The 22,400-nt window shown below is 45.0% G+C and overlaps 1 protein-coding gene and 1 pseudogene across 2 annotated transcripts in view; both read left to right on the top strand.

The window, feature by feature from the left end:
* Positions 1-16,482, top strand: part of LOC110305221 (solute carrier family 22 member 4) — a 46,298-nt gene extending 29,816 nt beyond the window's left edge. For both annotated transcript variants that reach the window (XM_021177068.2, XM_029483292.1), the window contains exons 4-10: positions 1,010-1,181; positions 2,659-2,785; positions 7,108-7,208; positions 8,330-8,544; positions 10,569-10,751; positions 12,948-13,083; positions 15,910-16,482. In XM_021177068.2, coding sequence (XP_021032727.1) covers positions 1,010-1,181; positions 2,659-2,785; positions 7,108-7,208; positions 8,330-8,544; positions 10,569-10,751; positions 12,948-13,083; positions 15,910-15,985 — 1,010 coding nt within the window. In that variant the 3' untranslated portion in view covers positions 15,986-16,482. The remainder of the gene's footprint in view (positions 1-1,009; positions 1,182-2,658; positions 2,786-7,107; positions 7,209-8,329; positions 8,545-10,568; positions 10,752-12,947; positions 13,084-15,909) is intronic.
* A 2,761-nt stretch (positions 16,483-19,243) lies between these two features.
* Positions 19,244-22,400, top strand: part of LOC110304485 — a 62,448-nt pseudogene continuing 59,291 nt past the window's right edge.

The raw sequence follows: 22,400 nt of genomic DNA, 5'->3' as shown, positions 1-22,400 counted from the left end.
GCTTAGAAATCTGGTTGCGCTGTAAGGATCGTGAGATATCCAGCCTCAGCTCTCTCAAGAAACTGAAAGAAAATCATGAGAAGGGGAACCATTGAGGAGTTTCTCCTTTTCTGTACAGCCGAGGACCCCATGCCATGCACCAGTGCTGTCCACATTTACAAAGGGTGTTCTAGCTCAGTTTACCCAATCCAGAAACCTTCACGGACATGCCCAGAGTCTTCTCTTCTGGATGATTCTAGATTCTTCAAGTTCACCATCAATATTACTAGTGTTTTGTAGTGTGGGCAAGTCCTATACAAAGAATAAAGCCCTTGCTGTCGGCTATATCTCTTCCTTCAGGTCAGAAGACCCAGAGTGGATTCTAGAAAGGGCTAAGGCTCCCCACAGAGGATGCTGTGCTAGGATCCTAAGTGACAACATCTCTGAAGACCCACTGCTGAGTGGGCTGCTGAGCTGCATAGGACAGAAACCTGCCAGTTCAGCCTTCCCCAGACAATACCAACTGCATGTGGCCTCAAGCCTTTGCTTTGGTCACTGGATATGTGCCTGGCACCTGGGCTGTCACCATAAGAGACAATAGAACACTGTTCTGCCTGGAGAACATCAGTTCCAGTGCTGGCTGCCAGCTCTGGGAAACTCCAGAGGCAGCTGGCTTCTGAGTATCATGTCTCAGGGTTCAAGGACAGGGGCTGTGTCCTGACAGCTGGGAGAGCCACTGTTATCTCACGGGCCAGTGACTGCTCACACACAGGAGAGTTGTGGACAAGCCTCCCACAGCCTGACTCCACTCAGTGTCTTAAAAGAGCCACTTCTTGTCTCCTGGACAAGACAGTCTCTGTGTCTCACGATGGCCTTCCTCTGAAAACAGCATTGTCAGAAGGCAGTAGTTTCATTGGTAGAGCCCTTGTCATACATGGGTTTAATCCCCAGCACTGGAAAGAGACCCCGTCTCAAAAAGGCAAACGTTGAAGAGAGCAGAAATGCTAATACTGCCCTTTGTTTTGAACAGGAACTGAAATCCTGAGCAAGTCAGTTCGCATCATCTTCTCCACATTAGGAGTCTGTACATTTTTTGCAATCGGCTACATGGTCCTGCCACTATTTGCATACTTCATTCGAGACTGGAGGATGCTGCTGCTGGCCCTGACACTGCCTGGCCTGTTCTGTGTTCCCCTGTGGTGGTGAGTACACCTGCCATTCCCAGCCAGCCCTCTCTGCCTTGTGGCAGGCAGGCACCCCAGAGATGAGCCCACTGTTCACCTAGCTGTGTCTGCGTGCTCTCTGCTACAGCTTGCCCTGCTGCCTCCAAACTTCCTGCACTCTGCATCTCAGTGACTGGGCACATGCACTGTAGGAAGCCTGTCTCAGACTTCTTCCAGATACTTCCCACTCCAGTCTCCTGCCCATGTATTTCCATGTTGTCTGTGGAGCTGGTACTGCTGGGTTGTGTCTTTAACTCTGGGCTGTTTGGGGCACTTTCTCTCTCTCTCTCTCTCTCTCTCTCTCTCTCTCTCTCTCTCTCTCTGTCTCTCTCTCTCTCTCTCTCTCTCTCTGTCTGTTCCCCTTCCACAGTCCACCCCCCATTCCTCATCCCCTTCTCATCTGATAGCACAGACCCCCCCACCCCCACCCCNTGCCCATGTATTTCCATGTTGTCTGTGGAGCTGGTACTGCTGGGTTGTGTCTTTAACTCTGGGCTGTTTGGGGCACTTTCTCTCTCTCTCTCTCTCTCTCTGTCTCTCTCTCTCTCTCTCTCTGTCTCTCTCTCTCTCTCTCTGTCTCTCTCTCTCTCTGTCTGTTCCCCTTCCACAGTCCACCCCCCATTCCTCATCCCCTTCTCATCTGATAGCACAGACCCCCCCACCCCCACCCCCCGCAACCCTGCTCCCCACCCTGGCACATCAAGTCTCTGCAAAGGTTAAGAGCTTCCTCTCCCACTGAGGCCAGACAAGACAGCCAAGTTAGGGGAATGGATTCCACATACAGACAACAGCTTTAGGGATAGTCCCTGCTCCAGTTGTTAGGGACCCACATGCAGACCGGGCTGCACATCTGCTACATACGTGCAGGGGGCTTTCATCCAGCCCATGTATGCTCTTGGCTTAGCGATTCAGACCCAAGGGTTGACTCTGTTGGTCTTCCTGTGGAGTTCCTATCCTCTTCAGGGCCCTCAATCCTTTCCCCAACTTATCCATAAGAGTCCCCAAGCTCCAATGTTTGGCTCTGGGTCTCTGTATCTGTCTGAGTCAGCTGCTGGGTGGAGCCTCTCAGAGGACATCCATGCTAGCTACTGTCTGCAAGCATAACAGAGTGCCATTAATAGTGTCAGGGATTAGTGCTTGTCCATGGGATGGATCTCTAGTTGGACCAGTTATTGCTTGATCATTCCCTCAAGTTTCTGCTCCATCTCCTGTCCCTGCATTTCTTGTAGGCAGGATAAATTTTGGGTCGAAAGTTTTGTGGGTGGGTTGGTATCCTTATTGCTCTGCCGCTAATTAACAATTAATATATATAAGTGTGTATATGTATATTTATGTATTTAGAACTATATAGAATATTTGCAACATTAAAATGACCTAGGACATTTTGCTACATATGTTTGCTAACATCAAATTCTGTGGTTATAGAAGGTAATGAACCATTTCAAATGAATTCCAGGTTTATTCCAGAATCTCCCCGGTGGCTGATATCCCAGAGGAGATTTGCAGAGGCAGAACAGATCATCCAGAAAGCCGCAAAGATGAACAGCATCGTGGCCCCAGCAGGGATATTCGATCCTCTGGAGGTGAGCGAGCACCTGTGTGCAGACATCCCTTTTGAGATCAGCTCTGCAGAGACTTTCTTTTATGGAATTTAGTGTAACTCGCTACCTGTTAAATGCCCACAATATACCAGGCACTGCATTAGGTATCACGGTTACATTCTCAGGTAAAATCTTAGGAGGCATGGCGCTGCACACCTGTTCTCCACCATTCTCAGGAGGAGGGGGTCTGAGGACTTCTTAAGCCCAGATGCCCAGGGCCAGCTTGAGTAGCATAGTAAGACATCATTTCTCTTCCTGAAAAAAAATCTACCTAAAGGACTATTTATAAGTTAAGAACATTAGGTGTTTGCCTGTCTTTTAACTGTCTATACAGTTCATAAACCCAGTTTTTGATTGGCAGTTTTATCCTCTTAGTACTTGCATGAGTCCTTGTGAACTCTGGATATTAGCTGGTAAGGGATGTCTGCCATTCTATAAGATGTTTGCTCTGCAATCTCTCTGCTGGTAGTTGGTGCTTTTCCTGTGCTGGTGAGGAGACTCTCGTCTTCAAATTCTCCCTTACCCCAGTGTCTGAGGAGTATTCCTTATGTTTTCTTTTAGAAGTTTTAGCATCTTGGGTTTTCAACTAAGACCTTTGATCTATTTTGAGTTGAATTTTGAACAGGTAAAAGATAGGACTCTGATTTCATCCATTGCAGGTGGCTATCCGGTGTGCTGCACCACCTGCTCAATGGGCTATCTTTGCTTTTTGCAAGTTTCCAACTTTGCATTGGCATGTGTGTCCAACCATTACAAGGTTATGTATGAACTGGTATTTTTAAGATACCCACAGTATCTGGAAAATGTGCATCTGAGAGTTGGCCAAACCCCAGTTCCCACTGTATCCTGGATTAATTACACCAAAGCCTTTCGGGGGAACAGTACATATCTTCAGTTGGTGTGCCTAGTATGTCCAAAGCCTCGGTGCTTAAGAGCACAGGCTCAAGGCTCCACTCCTAAAGGCAGGTGGCCCTGAGGAAAAATCATTGTGCCATGGGTTTGTGGTATGTTATGATGGTGAGGACTTTGTGGGTATCATGTTGTGCTGGCTCTTAGAGAAGACAAGAAAGGCAAGACACAGCCCCCACACTGCATTAAAGGATCAGAGAATTACTGAAGGGGGCAAGAGGAGTTGATGTGCAGGACATGGTGACACAGGAAAGAGATGCTAAGGACCCCAAGGAACAGACATTGCATGTCAGGAGTGTCCAGAATGACAGGCGGGTGGCCTGAGGAGACAGGTCCACACTTGGAGAACAGTAAGATTAACACAGGTGAGTATAGAGGTCATGGTACCGCTGGCCAGCATGAGGGAAAGGACCCTCAGGACATCAGAAGGAGATCCTTGTGGTTGCATCCGCAGTTTGCATGTGTGCTAGGGCAGCAGAATGCACATGTGGGGGGAAGGTCTAAGTCCAACCTGTGTATGCTCTTTGGTTGGTGGTTCAGACTCTGAGAGTCCCAAGGGTCCAGGCTGAGACAAAGCATTTTTTTAAAGATTTATTTATCTATTCATCTATATGAGTACACTGTTGCTGTTGTCAGACACACCAGAAGAGGGCATCAGATTCCATTACAAATGGTTGTGAGCCACCATATGGTTGCTGGGAATTGAACTCAGGACCTCTGCAAGAGCAGTCAGTGCTCTTAACCACTGAGCCACCTCTCCAGCCCAGGACAAAGCTTTGCTGTTTGAATTCAAAAGTTCATCCCGGTCCTAGTAAACTTAACTGGTTACACAAAGGACACTGGCCACAACTAATGCTTCTGCCATTTAGGGCTATTAGTGTGTCTTAGTATTTATCAGATAGGGAGCTTCATTCCTACCCTTAAGAAATAGACAATGTGATAGTGTGATTGTGGAGATCAGTTGACACAGAGAAAAGTATCAGAAAATTGACATGGACAAATAAGAATGAAGTCCAGAAACACAAACCCCTCAAGGAACCTTGTTTCTTGCTGTGAGTCTATCTTGAACTGGATACACCCATTAAGAGAAATAGAGCCCTCGATTTCCCCAGCCATGTCATCTCCCTGTCTCACCACTCTCTCAGACCCCATGTAGGAGGATCTGCAGCACCCTCACCAGCCAATACACCCTATTTAGAATGCAGTAAAGACAGGGCTGGGTGCCAGACAGCTTGTCTGATGCATGCGGTGCTCACGTTGGCCACTGTGAGGCGGTCTATGAGCTTCATTTTACAGGAAAGAGCACGGAAGCACAGAATGACTTGGGGAGATCACACAGCCACCGACCCATGATTTTCCAGGGTTTCTCTGGAATCAAGTACATGTTCCAGTGAGCTGCAATTTTCACTTCATACCAGGGGCTGTGGTATTGATTTGGACAGGAAGCCATTTAGAGGAGCATAGTCTTGAAGGATAACCTAAAGCTTTCCTGGCTTTGGAAGCCCCTTCAACCTAGTCGTGTACCTAATCCAGACACAGGGACAATCACTGAACTCATAACTTCTAGCCTTGCTTCTCTTGTGGGGGGCTTGGGGGGAGCGGTAACTTAGGCAAGGGCCAGAGTTCCAGGAGCATAAGGGGATGCCTACCGTGTCATTTAGGTAAATTATCACCCTTCGGGGTTCAGACCTCAGCTCAACTGGAGACCAGCCTGCAATTCCCCACAACCCCCCCCCCAGGCATTATGGAGCTGCATGGCCCTCTCAACTCAATAGCTTTAAGGACCCCAGCTCCATGTGTTAAAGGAGACCCATGTTAAGGCCAAATGAAGGAAAAGCTGGTCAGCAATCCTCAGTGGGGCTGATGCTGCTTATGTTGAAGGCTTCTATATAACATGGGCTATAGTCAGCATTTTAAAGTATATTTTAAAGACACTCAGGAAACAACATGGAAGAGGGAGCAGAAAGAATGTGGAGAGTCAGGTGATGAGAAATTATGTGAAATGTTAGCTTTTGGACATGACATAGCCATTGCACTAAGGAGTTCTCAGCAACTGTGGTTACCTGCAAGGTCCAGCCCTTCCACATCCCAGCATGAAGTGGGAGAGTCACATCAATCCATGGTCCTATTGATGGGCAATGGCTGCTACAAAGAGGGGGAAGAGGGAGTCATTTCCTTCATGGGTATAACCAGATATGAAATTAGGAGAACATGCTGGGAGGAAGGAAGATTCCAGAGGGAAAGGGAGGGGAATATGATCCAAATCCGCTAGAGGCATGTATGAAATTGTCGAAGAATGAGTTTAGAATTATGTAAATATTTAAATAAAGAGTTAGAATGAGCGCCATATTTGGAGATGTCCTTACAGCCCTCAACTTCTGAACTTGGAAGTGTATCAACTGTTCAGTTAGAGTTGTGTGGATGGGCCAGGATGTAGTTCAGTGCATGGAGTGCTTACCTAGCATACACAAAGCTTCAATCCCCAGCATCAAAGCTGGCGTGGTAATGCATGCCAGTAATCCCAGCACTGGGGAGATGGAGGAAGAAGAGTCCCAAGTTCAAGGTCATGTTTATTGACATAGTGAGTTAAAGACCAGCCTGAGATAAATGAGACCCTGTCTTTTTTTTTAATATTTTTATTACGTATTTTCCTCAATTACATTTCCAATGATATCCCAAAAGTCCTCCATACCCTCCCCCCCACTTCCCTACCCACCCATTCCCACTTTTTGGCCCTGGCATTCCCCTGTACTGGGGCATATAAAGTTTGCATGTCCAATGGGCCTCTCTTTCCAGTGATGGCCNACTAGGCCATCTTTTGATACATATGCAGCTAGAGTCAAGAGCTCCGGGGTACTGGTTAGTTCATAATGTTGTTGCACCTACAGGGTTGCAGATCTCTTTAGCTCCTTGGATACTTTCTCTAGCTCCTCCATTGGGGGCCCTGTGATCCATCCAATAGCTGACTGTGAGCATCCACTTATGTGTTTGCTAGGCCCCAGCCTAGTCTCACAAGAGACAGCTATATCAGGGTCCTTTCAGCAAACGCTTGCTAGTGTATGCAATGGTGTCAACATTTGGAGGCTAATTATGGGATGGATCCCTGGATATGGCAGTCTCTAGATGGTCCATCCTTTTGTTTCAGCTCCAAACTTTGTCTCTGTGACTCTTTCCATGGGTGATTGTTTCTAAATTCTAAGAAGGGGCAACGTGTCCACACTTTGGTCTTCATGAGACCCTGTCTTAACATAGTAATAGTAATAATAATAATAATAGTAATGATAATGATAATAATTTTAATTAAAGTAAATATTTTTAAAGTTGTATGCCCAAGTTTTTTTCCATAGTACTTCCTGCCTGTCTCTTTATCTCATGTTTCATTTATGGTATTTTAGCTACAGGAGCTAAACTCCTTGAAGCAGCAGAAAGTCATAATTCTGGACCTGTTCAAGACTCGGAACATTGCCACCATAACAGTGATGTCTGTGATGCTGTGGTAAGCAATGGCTGTTCCGGGAACTCGGACATGTGACACACAAGTGTGCAACTGATTTCCTCTAGTTCAAAGGGATGTGACGAAGCCTAGGCTTCCCCTATAGCAAAAGGAGAATTGTGCAATTCTAAGATCTTCAGACAACATGTCTCAGATTGATAGATTGTGCCAACCAAATACAGGAAAATTTATAGGTTAACAGTAAGTCTGCAGTATGGGGACCCCACCATGGAAGATGATGGGCTTGAGGCTCCTGATGCCCCTGAGGACCAAAGTAGAAGTGTTTTCTGGAACTGAACAGTGGAGTGAGTGTAACCTGATCCCCAGTAGCAAATGAACACATGATTTTAAGACATAGGAGTAACAATCTGACTTTATTAACTAGATGTAGTAACAAATCTTTGAAGAGATAAGGAAGGAAAAAATAATAGCCTACCTGTCCCAGAGATAGCAATACATGTACATGCACACATGCACTCACAACCACACACACACACACACACACACACACACCACAACACAGAGACTGTGTACCAGAACTGGCAGATTGTATTTTAGAACCATGGGTTTTGCAATTAGAAAAATATCAGTGTGAAATATCCTGGACCACAGCCTCTGTCAGGTGTCTTCCTTCTTAGCTATCTGAATATATCACTCATACAATGTATTCCAACCAATGGCACTAGGGAGCCAATAATCAGCAAGACCCAGGCCCATCCAAGCTGTTCTTAACTACCTGTGAGTGTCACTCTGCAATGATAGAGTTTACTTCTTCCTGTTTCAGATCCGTCCTATGCCCCCACCTCGTTTGGTGTGTTCTTCAGTCACACTCAGATGCCCTCCCTCACAGGGGCATCTGCACTGTTGACTAGTGGTTTATTGAAAAATGGCATTGTTCCACAGCACTTTCTGAAAAGACAGAAATGTTTGGAATCCATGTTGTCTGTCATAGTGGCCACCAGACTCATGCAGCTACTAGGTACATGAAGTGTCACTTTAATGTATTCCCACATGACTAGTGCCTGCCTAGAGGACATGGGACCTAGACCAACTCATGACCATCACAAAAGTTTAGAGAGCCATGGGCCATCTTTCTATGATTATGTCATTGGTCTGTCTTTCAGGATGCTAACCTCAGTGGGTTACTTTGCTCTGTCTCTCAATGTTCCTAATTTACATGGAGATGTCTACCTCAACTGCTTCCTCTCTGGCCTGATTGAAGTTCCAGCTTACTTCACAGCCTGGCTGCTACTGCGAACCCTGCCACGGAGATATATTATAGCTGGGGTGCTGTTCTGGGGAGGAGGTGTGCTTCTCTTGATCCAAGTGGTACCTGAAGGTAAGAAGTTAGCCCAGGCTAACAACATCCCAGAAAAAAAAAATAGATGCATTAATGGCCTAGAATATCAGGACAGGTGACCACCCTTACATGAGTCACCATTACCCCATAACACTGCCTCAACATCACAAACGTTCATCAGGTGACAGCTGACTGTGACATGTTTCCAACAACTGTCCCAGCAGGGTATGGTTGCCCATCCCTATAATCTCAGCTCTTGAGAGGGAGAGGCAGGAGGACCAGTTCAAAGCCAGTCTCAGTTGCATAGCTAATTTGAGGCTAGCTCAGGTTGGATAAATCACTGTCTCAAAACACAAACAAAAACCATGCAAACAGAATGTTTCAAAGTCAGCACAGGTACTTCTGGCCAAGCCAGAGAATCTGACTTCCATCTTTGGAACCCACATAGAGAAAGAAGACTGTCTCCAGCAGCTCTTCCTCTTACACACACACTTCCCCCACAGAAATGAATGAATGAATGAATGAATGAATGAATGTAGGGATGGTGCAGTAAGACTAAACAATGACAAAAGGTTCCAATGCTAAAAATAATGTATTTCCTTTTCCAAGTGTGTCTTTCTCCTATTGTTAAACTACAAATTAATACATTATCAATACATTGTTAACATGCAAATAACACTGTTTGGGTTTGTTTTTAACTTTTTAACTTCTGCAGTACCAAGGCTTAAGCCCAGGGTCTTGCACTAGCCAAACCGTCTACCATGGGGCCATATCCCCCACCCTTTGTTTTTATGTAGAGGCAAGATCTTGCTAAGTGACACATCCTGACCTTGAACTCATTACATAGCCTGGGCTAGCCTTAAATCTGTAATTCTCCTGCCTCAGCCAGTGAAATACTAATAGCTGGGATTATTAGCATGCACAGGCGGTGGGAGAATGGCTCAATAATTAAAATGCATGAGCACCAGAGTTCAGATCCCAGAACCCACATAAATACTGCTAAGCCTCATGGTTCATCTGTAATTCTGGTCTTTCATGACTACACACATGCAAAATCATGCAGATACATGTGCACACCATACAAAAAAATAATGGAAAAGGTACTTATTAAAGCATTCACCACTGAACCTAACTAAAACTATATTTCTTTTTTTTAAGATTTACTTATTTATTTATTCATTTATTTTATATGAACACACTGTAGCTGTCCTCAAACACACCAGAAGAGGGCATCAGATCCCATCACAGAGGGCTGTGAGCCACCATGTGGTTGCTGGGAATCAAACTCAGAAGAGCAGTCAGTGCTCCCAACCACTGAGCCATCTCTCCAGCCCTAGAACTATATTGCTTAATAATAAAAATCAGGGGGCCTAGCAAACACATAAGTGGAAGCTCACAGTCAGCTATTGGATGGATCACAGGGCCCCCAATGGAGGAGCTAGAGAAAATACCCAAGGAGCTAAAGGGATCTGCAACCCTATAGGTGGAACAACATTATGAACTAACCAGTACCCCAGAGCTCTTGACTCTAGCTGCATATGTGTCAAAAGATGGCCTAGTCGGCCATCCCTGGAAAGAGAGGCCCATTGGACTTGCAAACTTTATATGCCCCGGTACAGGGGAACGCCAGGGCCAAAAAGTGGGATTGGGTGGGTAGGGGAGTTGGGGGAGGGTATGGGGGACTTTTGGGATAGCATTGGAAATGTAATTGAGGAAAATACGTAATAAAAAAATATTTTAAAAAAAATCAGGAAGAACAGGGCCCTACATTTATAGACTAAATTTAACTATATTTAACATCTAACAAGTCACTATGAAACTGTGGTATCAAATAAAAGCAGATGGACAGAGGTCACAGGATGCACTGATAATCCAAAATAAGAGTAGTTCAAAGTCCAGGCCACCTATTGCCTTCCATCTTCAACCATCTGGTGACTAGGATTTGAGGGCAGTCTTGTCCAGCAGCACATTATGTGGGAACCATCATATGGCAGTTAAAAAGGGCAATAAAACAGCTAAGTGGGTTCTAGGAGCACCCTGTCTGACATGAGCCTCTTTTCCAGATTATAACTTTGTGTCCATTGGCCTGGTGATGCTGGGGAAATTTGGGGTCACCTCTGCCTTCTCCATGCTGTATGTCTTCACTGCGGAGCTCTACCCAACCCTGGTCAGGAACATGGCTGTGGGCATCACCTCCATGGCCTCGAGGGTGGGCAGCATCATTGCCCCCTATTTCGTTTACCTGGGTGAGATGTGTCTTATTCTGTCCTTAGGGGTTTTTTTTTTTTTGGAATTTATGTGTATTTTGCATGTGGGTTTATGTGCTTTGTGTGTATGAACAAGGGCCTTCTTTGGCCAGGCTCTTCATGGGAGGAGTTGGTTTGGGTCTTATGCAGCTGAATCTCTTCATAGTCTGGCTGCTCGGTTTTACAGCCCCATTTCAGGCACATTGCATCTTAAAGCCCTCACCGGTTTCTTTTCATGATGATTCCCAGTGACCCCTTGGACTGTAATAGTAAAGTAATAGTAAGGGTCTTCCTGCTGTGTGTCTGTTGGATTCCCTTCCCCCCACCTCTCTCTGTCTCTCTTTAGCTTTAACAAAACTTGTATTTTATGTGAACGACAGTTTTATCTGAAGGTAAGTGCAGCACTTTTGTACCTGGTGTTCAGGGAGTGTCTGATCTCCAGGATTTGGAGTGTAGGAAAGAACGAGCCATGATATGGGCACTATAAATGGAACTTGGACCCTTTGTAAGAGCAGCAAAAGGTCATAACCGCTGAGCCATCTCTCCAGGCCTGAACTCTTGTACAGATAACCTCCTCAGTGCGAGCAGGAAGCAGGCAAAGGGACGGAAAGAGCAGAGGCTCTAACTAGCAGACGTGAGTTAGGATTCTTTATTTGGGGGGAACCAGGCTTTGGAAGGGCAGTGAGGGCAGGGGCAGACAGACACATGATGTAAGGATGAATGGAGTTCAGGGAGTGCTACTGAGTCCTCCCCAGTGATTCGGTGGCATATGTGAGTTCTCCGTAGTGTAAGGAGTTAGCCTTCTGTATACACGTTATAAGTATTTTTCTAGGTAATCACTTACCCTTTATGATTTTATTTTTTGCAAGGCAAAAATTTTTAGTTTCGCTATAATCAAAGATTCCAGGCTGGAATAATATGCAAAGGAGCTTTTAGTGGGATGTTGTTCAGCGTTCTAAGCTTAGCCTTTATTAGGACTTGACTGACATAAACACACCTCCTTATTTTTCTTGCTCAGATGTTGGTTAGGTACCTGTTCAAACACATGCACACATGCATGCAGAGAGAGAGAGAGAGAGAGAGAGAGAGAGAGAGAGAGAGAGAGAGAGAGAGAGAGAGAGAGAACAGATAAATTCTCAGAAAGGATACACTATATAAATCCACACAGTGAAAGAAACGCATTTTCCTAACTTCAACACACCCTGCACAGCTGCTCTGAGTACAGCAGCCCTGAGCATACTGCAAAGCCATTTTTCCTTCCACTTCTCAACTATGCTTAAATGATCCAGTGTTGGGCCACTGGATCACAAGAAGCAGAGCCTAAGAAAGAATGTTTAGGGAGCTGGAAAGATGGCTCAGCGGTTAAGAGCACTGACTGCTCTTCCAAAGGTCCTGAGTTCAAATCCCAGCAAACACATGGTGGCTCTCAGCCATCTATAATGGGATCTGATGCCCTCTTCTGGTGTGTCTGAAGACAGTTACAGTGTACTTACATATAATAAATTAATTAATTTTTAAAAAGAAAGAGCATTTAGTATAAGAAGCTATTCCTGTTAGCAACACAAGGCCTCTGAAAAGCCTAAAAGAGCAGTATTTATCTTAAGTGCCAAAATAACAAAAAAAAACAAAAAACAAAAAACCCTACACACATGGGTGTTTGTTTTTCTATTCTCTCTGGGAGCAAAGGAGCAGATGAGGGTTTATCCTCCTATCTCATAGCCCCATACAGAGAAGCAGAGAGGGGCTAGGTGTGTGGCTCAGTCAGTACAGTCTTTGCCCACTAAGAAGCTGGGTTTGATCCCCAGCAGTGCTTCAACCACAGATGGAGTCATAGAGGTGAGGGTAAAAGAATCAGATGTTCTAAGTCATCCTCTGCTACCTAGGTAAGCCCTCTCACCACCCATCCCAAGTCACCTCCACCCTAAGGAAGCTTTGATAGGGAAGACTTCTATCTGAGGAACGTGTCATGCATGGCTGGGCAGTGGCTTAGAACCTAACAGCATGCTAATGTACAACCAGGGCTAGCGAACTGTAGAAGTCTGGGGACCCCGCGGACAACCTAGGGTATTCAGCTGACTTCCATTCTTCTGAAATGTCTGCATTCGGTCTGCTGTCCAGCCTGTCTGCACCTCGATCAAACGTCTCCCAGGAGCATGCTCAAATCTAACTGATGTTCTTGTGTCTGGTGCTTTGCAGGCGCCTACAACAGACTCCTACCCTACATCCTCATGGGCAGTCTGACTGTCCTCATCGGAATCATCACACTCTTTTTCCCTGAAAGTTTTGGAGTGACTCTACCAGAGAACTTGGAGCAGATGCAGAAAGTGAGAGGGTAAGTAGCGAAATGATTGGGAGAAAGTAATGTTTGGAAGAATAAACACGGGGGAATATCTAACATGATATGAGAAGGAAGGACGTTGAGTGGAGGTGGGGGGAGGACGCTGGAGAATAAATACTGTGGAGCAGTGCCAGTTAGAGCGCCACAGCCACAGTGTAGGGACAGAAAGCCATGGTGGAGCAAGACAGAGTTGAGCATGAAGCCCAAGAAAAGCAGAGAATTCAGAATATGATTTTAAAAAGCAAAAACAAAATGTATCAACTTAAAATCCATTGGGAAGAGCAGGGCACACACCTGTAGCCCAAGCTCCAAGACAAGATAAGACAGGAGGGTCACATGAGTACAGGAGTTCAAGACCAGCCTGAGTCACATAATGAACCCTCAATGTCAATTCATCCATTCATCCATGCATGCACACATACACACATACACACCCACACATACATACACACATACATACATACACACATACATACACACATACATACACACATACATACATACACACATACATACACACATACATACACATGTAAAAATAATCAATGGGAGAACTCAGTAAAAAGCTGTTGGAACATTCAACTAGATGTTTTTGAATAAAGAAACAGTAGAATCCTTCCAAACACATCAAGGTAGATTCTAGAGAGAAAAAGTAGGACTAAAAACATGAAATCATGAGTCTACAAGAACAAGATTTTTTTTTAACATGAACTGAGCACGGAAAGGTATACATACCATACGATAGAAGGCTCAAGGCCATCCTATATAGTGAGAACCAGTCCCAAACAAACCGACCAACTAAAAAAATCAAAGTCAAAGTCAACAAGGGAAATGTCTGCAGCACCAACGTGGACAAGGCTGATACACCAAGTTCCTGCAATCTGTGGGGAAAGGAAAGGAAAATTTACTTAAAGAAGATAAAAAGTAGGTATGCAACATATGCATGAAAAACAAACTACTCATCCATCCGTGTAAGTAAATACAGGATCCCGTGAGGTGCTCAGTAGGTAAGGACACTTACCGCCAAGTCTGGGCACATGAGTTCCATTCCTTGAGCCCACAGAGAGGAAGGAAAGAGCTGATCTCCTCAAGCTATCCTCTGTATGAAATACTTTTCTGTTGCTCTGATTAAATGTCATGACAAAGAGCAGCTTATACAGAAAGCTTATTTAATGCTATGGTTCCCGAACATCCATGTACTATCCAGTATTTCATCTATAATCCCAGCATCAGGAAAGCAGTGGCAGGCTAACCCTGGGACTTGCTGCCCAGCCTATCTGATCAAATCAGTGAGCTCCATGGTCAGAGAGAGACACTGCCTCAAAAACGAAGCTGAAGAGCAGCAACAAATGACACCAAACATGTACCTACATGCACATGCATGCACACAAATTTTAAAATCCAGATTGTCTTTTGGGGACTATGCGATTCATGTGTTTCTCTCTCTCTGAGACCTTTCTGAGTGTCCTACGATCTGGTTCAATTCTGCCACTACAGTTATCATCAGACCCCACTGGCATAAGGACCCAATCCCATACCTTTCAGTCACAAGTCTCTCTCACTCCTGTCTTGCCTGACTACAAAGTCTGGGGTCCCCACAGCTCCCATCCATGTGTTCAGTCATTTGGTAGAAAGTCCCCCCAGACCCTAGGGAAACACTTCCCTTGCCGTCAGCACTGTCTTAGGGAGGACATGGACAGATGTGTGCTGGAAGGACCCTAAGTGTGGGGTATCTGCTCCTGTGGGTTGGGGTGCACTACTCTCCTGACAGTGAGACGTTAGAAGATTCAAACCGCACTGTTTGCAGATTCTCCATCCTGTGGGGTTGATTGGTCATTAACTCTAGCCCTATCCTGCTCTCTGCAGAGGCTGGGAGAGCAGAGCCAAAAAGCTCTGTGCCCCTAGATGAAGGCTTCTTCCTTCTGGAAACCAGTCCCCATGCTTGAGCTAGCTAAGAGCCACCTCAGAGAACCAAAAACAACACTTTGCCCTCTATCACCCAGGAAACTACAAGAGAATTAGGAGTTCTGAACCAGGACCCAGAGGCAAAGGCCAACCATCCTTCTGTGGCAGCCTGTCTGACAGGTTTAAAAACTCAGTGGCATGATGAAGAAATTGAGATTCTGAGCTGCACTGGCCTGGCTTCAAATTTCAAACCTACAGCATAAAGTTGGAGAAATTAGGTTTCCTCGACCCTCAATATTCCCATTTATTACGTGGGAATATTTCACATGGCTGCTCCAGGGGTTCTGTTAGATAAAAGCCATGGCTGGCCATAAGTCTGGCTAAGTCTGGGTGCATAGATACTGATCTGTCACAGAATTTTACAGGTGCCTGTGTTTGATAAGAATTTATCTAATCACTGAATGGTGGTGGCACAAGCCTTTAATCCCAGCAATTAGGAGGCAGAGGCAGGCAAATCTCTGATTTTCAGGCCAGTCTGGACTGCAGAATGAGTTCCAGAACAGTCAAAGCTACACAGAGAAACCATGTCTTGAACAACAACAACAACAAAGAGTCTGTCTAATCATTACAATTCTTCTCTATCAATCATATCAATATGATTGACATAATTCCTGTTACCCCTCTATTCTTTCTCCAGGGAAACTGGATCTTAAATTCAAGCTTTGTGTTTAATCAACAAAGCAGCTTGATTAGTCTCTTGAAATCATAACATACGAGGTCTGCACCCATGAGGTTCTTTAGAGTTCACATGTCTTTAACTGGTTGAATGGGGACATGGTTTTGGATGTCAGTTTGGTGTTTGGGGAAAGGGAGTTCTAACTGCTTAATTTTCTTCAGCGGTTGTTTTATTTTCAGGTTCAGATGTGGGAAAAAATCAACAGTCTCGATGGACAGAGAAGAAAACCCCAAGATTCTAATAACTGCATTCTAACGAGGTTTCCAAGGCACTTGGCAAACTGAAAAACAGATGTATACAATGAGCAGGGTGTGATAGAGCAAGCCTGCAATCCCAGCGCTCTTGGGGTGGAGACAGAAGATCAGGAGTTCAAGGTCATCCTTGGCTATAGCAGGAGTGTAAGACCAGCCTGTCTTACCACAAGCAACCCTGTCTCAACAGAACAAAACAAAAGCCTTTTCTGCCGAAAGGGATTAATGGAAACAATGAGCACCAAACTGGACTTGTGGAGAAATACACAATATCTCATGAATTCTGGGCCACTCTTCCAGATGGTCTTGTTTTCAAGAACAAACATTTCTAAATAGTCTTGACTACTAACTATTCAATGAAATAGATTTATAAGAATTTTTTTTTGAAAATGTGTTAGTCAAGGACTGGCAAATTCCATATTAAGATTAACACACATTTCTAAACGTATAAATGCTATCCAAATAAAATTCATTGTATTATCACAACTATTAGATGGTAAACAGTGCTTGTGTGTGTGTGTGTGTGTGTGTGTGTGTGTGTGTGTGAGTATAGAGATGATCCAGCACATTCAAAATAAGAGCAGGTTTTTTTTAATTGAACTCATATGGAGCTGTAGCCAAATGGTTATCTGGACTGCAGGTCCTGAGTCTCTGATGGGTAGTTGCCACCCTGTGCTGGAAAGTCTGAGAGCATCATCAAGTAGATGTGCTGTTAGTCCACTGATGATCGGCAGACCCTGCTCAACAGTGGCTTCACACTGGGTCACATAAGCAGAACACCAACAGGCAAAGAACTCTTTCCAGATCTGAGGCGATGGCTCAGTTAGCAAAGTGATGACGGAGAATGGGGATGTGATATCAAAACCTATGGAGAATAAATATATACCCTCCTTCATTATTATTATTTAATTATTTAACAATTATTAAATATAATAATAACTTTTTAATTTTTTTAAAAAAGCAAACTAGCACGCATAGGCCCTGGGTTAAATCCTCAAAACGAGAAAGAAAGAAAGAAAGAAAGAAAGAAAGAAAGAAAGAAAGAAAGAAAGAAAGAAAGAGAGAGAGAGAGAGAGAAAGGAAGGAAGGAAGAAGGGAAGAAGGGAAGAAAGGAAGAAAGAAAGAAAGGAAGGAAGAAAGAAAGAAAGGAAGAAAGAAAGAAAGAAAGAAAGAAAGAAAGAAAGAAGGAAGGAAGGAAGGAAGGAAGGAAGGAAGGAAGGAAGGAAGGAAGGAAGGAAGGAAGGAAGGAGGGAAGAGAAAAGCCCATGGGAGAAAACGACAAAGAAGCATTGGAATGCACTTTCTTAAGACAGGAACATCATGTAATGTTCAAATTATTAGTAACAACCCAAGTTTTTAAAAGATTTATTTTATTTATATTTTATTTTTAAAGGCTTTAAAATAATACCACCCAGCAGGGTAGCCACTACCTAGAAGTAGCTGCTGAGTATTTAAATGTGTGTTTCACTAGATTCAACAGAAACGTCCTATAAGATACACACCGAAGTCCCCAGACTTAATATGAAAGACGGGGATTAGTGATTTTTAATAAGAATCAAATGCATTTCAATACTTTCCATGCCAAGTTCATAATAAAACAATAACATAGTCTTACAATTAATTCCATACTCTTTAAGGAAAAGCTTTTCTTACACAACTGGGATCCAATCCAAGGCCTGGTGCATGTGAGGCCACACCCCAGCTCTAAAGGCTTCTACTATGAGCACTGCCAGGGAGGAAGAACACAGGGTAGCCACTTGCATCTCAACCTCACATGTCCCTGCATATGCCAATACATAACTATAATTCAGATTGTTAGTTCTTTATGCAAAACTTGAATCTGACCACAGACATTTTTTATTTACTAAATCTGGCCATTTTATTAATATGGCTGTGACAATTATTGTTGTCAACTTGACAGGGTCTAGGATCACCTAAGAGAGAACCCTCTAGGTGTCTGTGAGGAAGCTTCTAGATCTCGTTAGTTGGAGCGGGAAGAGTGACCCTCAGAGTCTGAGGCAGCATCAGTTCCATGGCCTGGGGTCCAGGACTATGTAAGAGGAGAGAAAGCAAGCTGAGCGCCACCATTTCTCTCTCCTGGCTTCCTGACTGAGGCGACTGTGACAAGCAGACTCCTGCCACCGGGCCTTCCCGGAGTGACTCCACCCTCTAAACACAAGCCCAAACCTCTTCTCCCTTAAGTTGCTTTTATCTCTGTAACCAGAAAAGTTACGAATACAACAGCTACCAAGACAATTTTAATGATAATGTGCATCTGCTGTACACACCTGTTGTCCCTGCTACTAGAGAAGATGAGGCAGGTGGTCATTTGTGACCAAAGTTGCAGGTAAAGCCAGGGAAATACAGTAGGCCCCATCTCAATAAATAAATAAATAAATAAATAAAATTATAAATGTAACTTCTCATTTCATTTGACAATATTACTTTAGAATTACACAGTTACTATTTTATACCTTATCTTTTTAATTTTAGGAAATATTATTTGCACAGAACAATGGATTTCATTGTAAGGCTCTGTGTTTGTTTTAAGACAGGGTTTCACTGTGTAGTCCTGACTGGCCTGGAACTAACTATGTAGATCACCAGTCAGCTCCTGAATTAACTGTAAAAATAACTAATTTGAGGGTATAATCGTAGGCTAAGATCCTTAATCTTAAAGTTAAAGTTTTATATTTGCTTAAGTCAATTTGATGAATGACTGAATGGTTTCTTAATCTTTAAAAACATAAAGCACAGAACAGAGCCTAGAAATTGAAATTCATTGCCTACAGCCTCATAACCACAGCCTCAAATTTTGTCTCAATCTTTTAATGATTATTATAATATGACCTTATGTGAGTGGGCGTTTTGATTGCATGTATGTCTGTGCACTACATGTGACAGGGGACCAGAAAAGGGGATTAGTGCCCCCCCCCCAAACTGGAGTTACAGAAGGTTGTAAGCCTCCAATGCGTGCTGGGAATTGAATTCAGGTCCATTGAAGGAGCAGTCTTTTGGCGGGATACAATCCCTTTCTGACCCATAACAAAAAGTTGAGATGGTGTTTCATACCGAAATCCTATCTATGCCTTTCTCCAAGTCAACACCCAGCTTGGTCACCACTTCCCCCAAAGGAGCCCTGGAGACCTGCTCGGGGGTGTGGCTTGAGAAGACCCGTCCCTCCCTCTAGCAGCAGCTTCGGGGCGGGGACTACAGCGGCCCCGCCCCCAGCCTGACTCGCTAGCTCTCGGACCCGGAGGGACTTCACCTCTGGGCTTTCCTCAGCGAACAGCTCGGAGTAGTAGGCAAGGGACTCCTAGGCTCCCTCACACCCGCGCAGTTCTGAAGCCAGGCTCCATCCCGCTTCCGCACAGTCCAGCCAGCTCCGAGGCCCGGACCAGACCCGCCTCACGTACAGGCGCGTCCAGTGCCCACTACGGATCACTCAGACTCCTGCCGCGCCCACCCCACGGTTCGCCTCAGGACTGCACGGCCGGCCTTGCAGTCTAGGCAGACTCCGCGCGGAGTCCATCATGGCCTCACGTCCTCGGTGTCTCTGGCGCTGGCGGGGTCTGAGGCGGCGGGAGGAACTCACGAGCTGCTCCGTGTGGAAAACGTCTCCCGACGCTTTCCCGAACTCCTCTTCGACGAGTGACTGGTGCTCCGCGTGCACGGACAAACCGTGCACCGCCCACTGCGCCCGAGTACCCTCGGATTCCGGGCGGGACGCCGTGGGCTGCCGACTCTATGGTTGACTACGACGAGGTGACCGCCTTCCTGGGCGAGTGGGGGCCCTTCCAGCGCCTCATCTTCTTCCTGCTCAGCGCCAGCATCATCCCCAATGGCTTTACTGGGTTGTCAGCCGTGTTCCTGACGGCAATCCCGGAGCACCGATGCCGGATACCAGACACCGTGAACCTGAGCAGCGCGTGGCGCAACCACAGTATCCCGATGGAGACGAAGGACGGATCAGAGGTGCCCCAGAAATGCCGCCGCTACCGACTGGCCACCATCGCCAACTTCTCTGAGCTGGGCCTGGAACCGGGACGGGACGTGGACCTGGAGCAGCTGGAGCAGGAGAACTGCCTGGATGGCTGGGAGTACGACAAGGACGTCTTCCTGTCCACCATCGTGACAGAGGTAGGTGACAGCCCCCCTGTCAGGGTCTGGTGACATCTCAGGCAATGGTCGTTCCTTCGTTTAACGCACAAGCTCCCTGGTGATGAGCATCCTCTAGGAACATTTTATGAGATGACTTCTAGCCATAGTACGTCCCTCAGAGTACAAGTGTCAGGCAGACCATCCGTCCATAGGGTCCCATTGAAGATAGAGTCCAGAAGGTTCTGCCCCTAGGGGATGCCCTGACACCCTGAGTGGTGGGACTTTCTCGAGGTAGTGATGTGATTCAGAGGGGCCAGATGCAGACTTGCTCCAGAGAAGAGGCCACCGTTTTAGCCTCTGTTCAGAAAGGAAAGACTCTTTGCAGAACTTTTTAAAGTTAAAGAAACGTGTGTTCCAAACTCTCTACCCTTTCTGGAGTTATTCTTCCTTCCCTCACCTATCCTCACCCCAAAATGAAGTCTTGCCTTGCCATGCCCCAGGAGAAACTGTTTTCCATTTGCCCGCGATGGATTTTTACTTCTTAAGGACCCATGTGTCTGCAGATCTATCCAGGGTGACTTGTTGGTATGGAGTCTTTTCCACAGTATTCTGGGACAAGATCACTGGAGAGGTTAGGTAAGGCATGTAAGGTTACTCTGAAGAGCGATGGAAAACTAATTCCTCATTCCCTCACACTTTATTCTTGGGTGACTTTGACATTTCTCAGTCACTCAGCTGGGGATATGACATGCTGTTAATGGTGCATGTGGATGTGTTTGGTGACTTGGGCACCAGATGTAATTTCCTGGGGTTTGTACCCACTCCTCTATCCCCATAATAGAAAAATAATCCTCATTATGTATGAGGTCAAGAGGTACTTTTTGGAGCTAGAGAGATAATTCAGTGGGTAAGAATGCTTACTGCTCAATCATAAAGAAAGACTTAATTTTAGATACAAGCCCTTTGGGAAAAAAATGAAGGAAAGAATTAAAGAGGTTCTCATATAGAGGACCTGAGTTCAGTTTCTAGAACCCACATCAGGCAGCTTTCTACCACCTGTAACTCCAGTCAGATAATCCAGCACCGTCTTCTGCTCAGGACATGTAGCATGCACTCACATAGACAAATACTCATACACACATTTTTAAAAATAATATTTTGTAAAAACATGGAAAGAAAAGCCAGACACAGCAACACAGTTCAGTGAGAGACCATGTCTCAAACGAATAAAGCAGAACACCCACTGTATTCCTCTAGTCTCTATGTAGACATTCATGTCTATACACATATGCATAGACAAGCATCACACTAACATATGAATTAAATGATAAATAAAAGGTATGATTCTTTCTCTTTTAAACAACCTCAACAAGTTTTTTTGTTGTTGTTTTGTTTTGTTTTGTTTGGGGGGTGGGGGTTGTTTTTGGTTTTGTTTTTTCGAGACAGGGTTTCTCTGTGTAGTCCTGGCTGTCCTGAAACTCACTCTGTAGACCAGGCTGGCCTTGAACTCAGAAATCCACCTGCCTCTGCCTCCCAAGTGCCACCACGCCCAGCTTAAGTTGTTTTTTTTTTTTTTTAAAGATTTATTTTTACATGTGTGAGTGTTTTGCATACATGTATTTGAAATAGCACATGAATGTAGTACCTGTGGAAGCCAAAAGAGGGCATGGTATCCTCTGAAAGAAAGCTTAACAGTTTGATTGAGACAGAAATGAGATGAACAGTTTGAAAATACTTGACAGCTATATTAATATACTCTTGAGCCCAGAGAACCCTAGTTGAACACATTTCTAACTAGAAAGAAGTGTAGACCTCTGGTCATAGCTGTTCTAGATACTCAAAGTTTGGTTTTCCTCTTACAGCTCTCCAGCCATGAAGCTTGACTCGTGGCCAATTACACCCATCTGCTCACCAAATAGAAGCATTGATGGTTTGGGCTTCAAGTGCTTTAGTTGTATAGCTCAGTGGTCAGATGAGTACAGGAATACTAGGTTCATGGGTAAGCTTATTGTCTTAGTTGGGATTTCATTGCTGTAAAGAGACACTATGACCAAGGCAACTCTTTTAAAGGACAGCATTTAATTGGAACTGACTTACAGTTTCAGAGGTTCAGTCCATTATCATCATGGCAGGAAGCACGGCAGCAAGCAAGTAGACAAGGTGTTGGAGGAGGAGCTGAGAGTGTTATATCTTGATCCAGAGGCAGCCAGAAGGAGACTCTTTCACACTGGGTGGAACTTGAGCATAGGACCTCAAAGTCCACCCCCACAGTGACACACTTCCTTTAACAAGGCCACGCCTACTTCAACAAGGCCATA

Source organism: Mus caroli, chromosome 11, assembly GCF_900094665.2.
Source record: "Mus caroli chromosome 11, CAROLI_EIJ_v1.1, whole genome shotgun sequence".
In the NCBI taxonomy this organism is placed as follows: Eukaryota; Metazoa; Chordata; class Mammalia; order Rodentia; family Muridae; genus Mus; species Mus caroli.
Note: the sequence above shows the minus strand (reverse complement) of the source record. Positions and strands in the feature narration are given on the sequence as shown.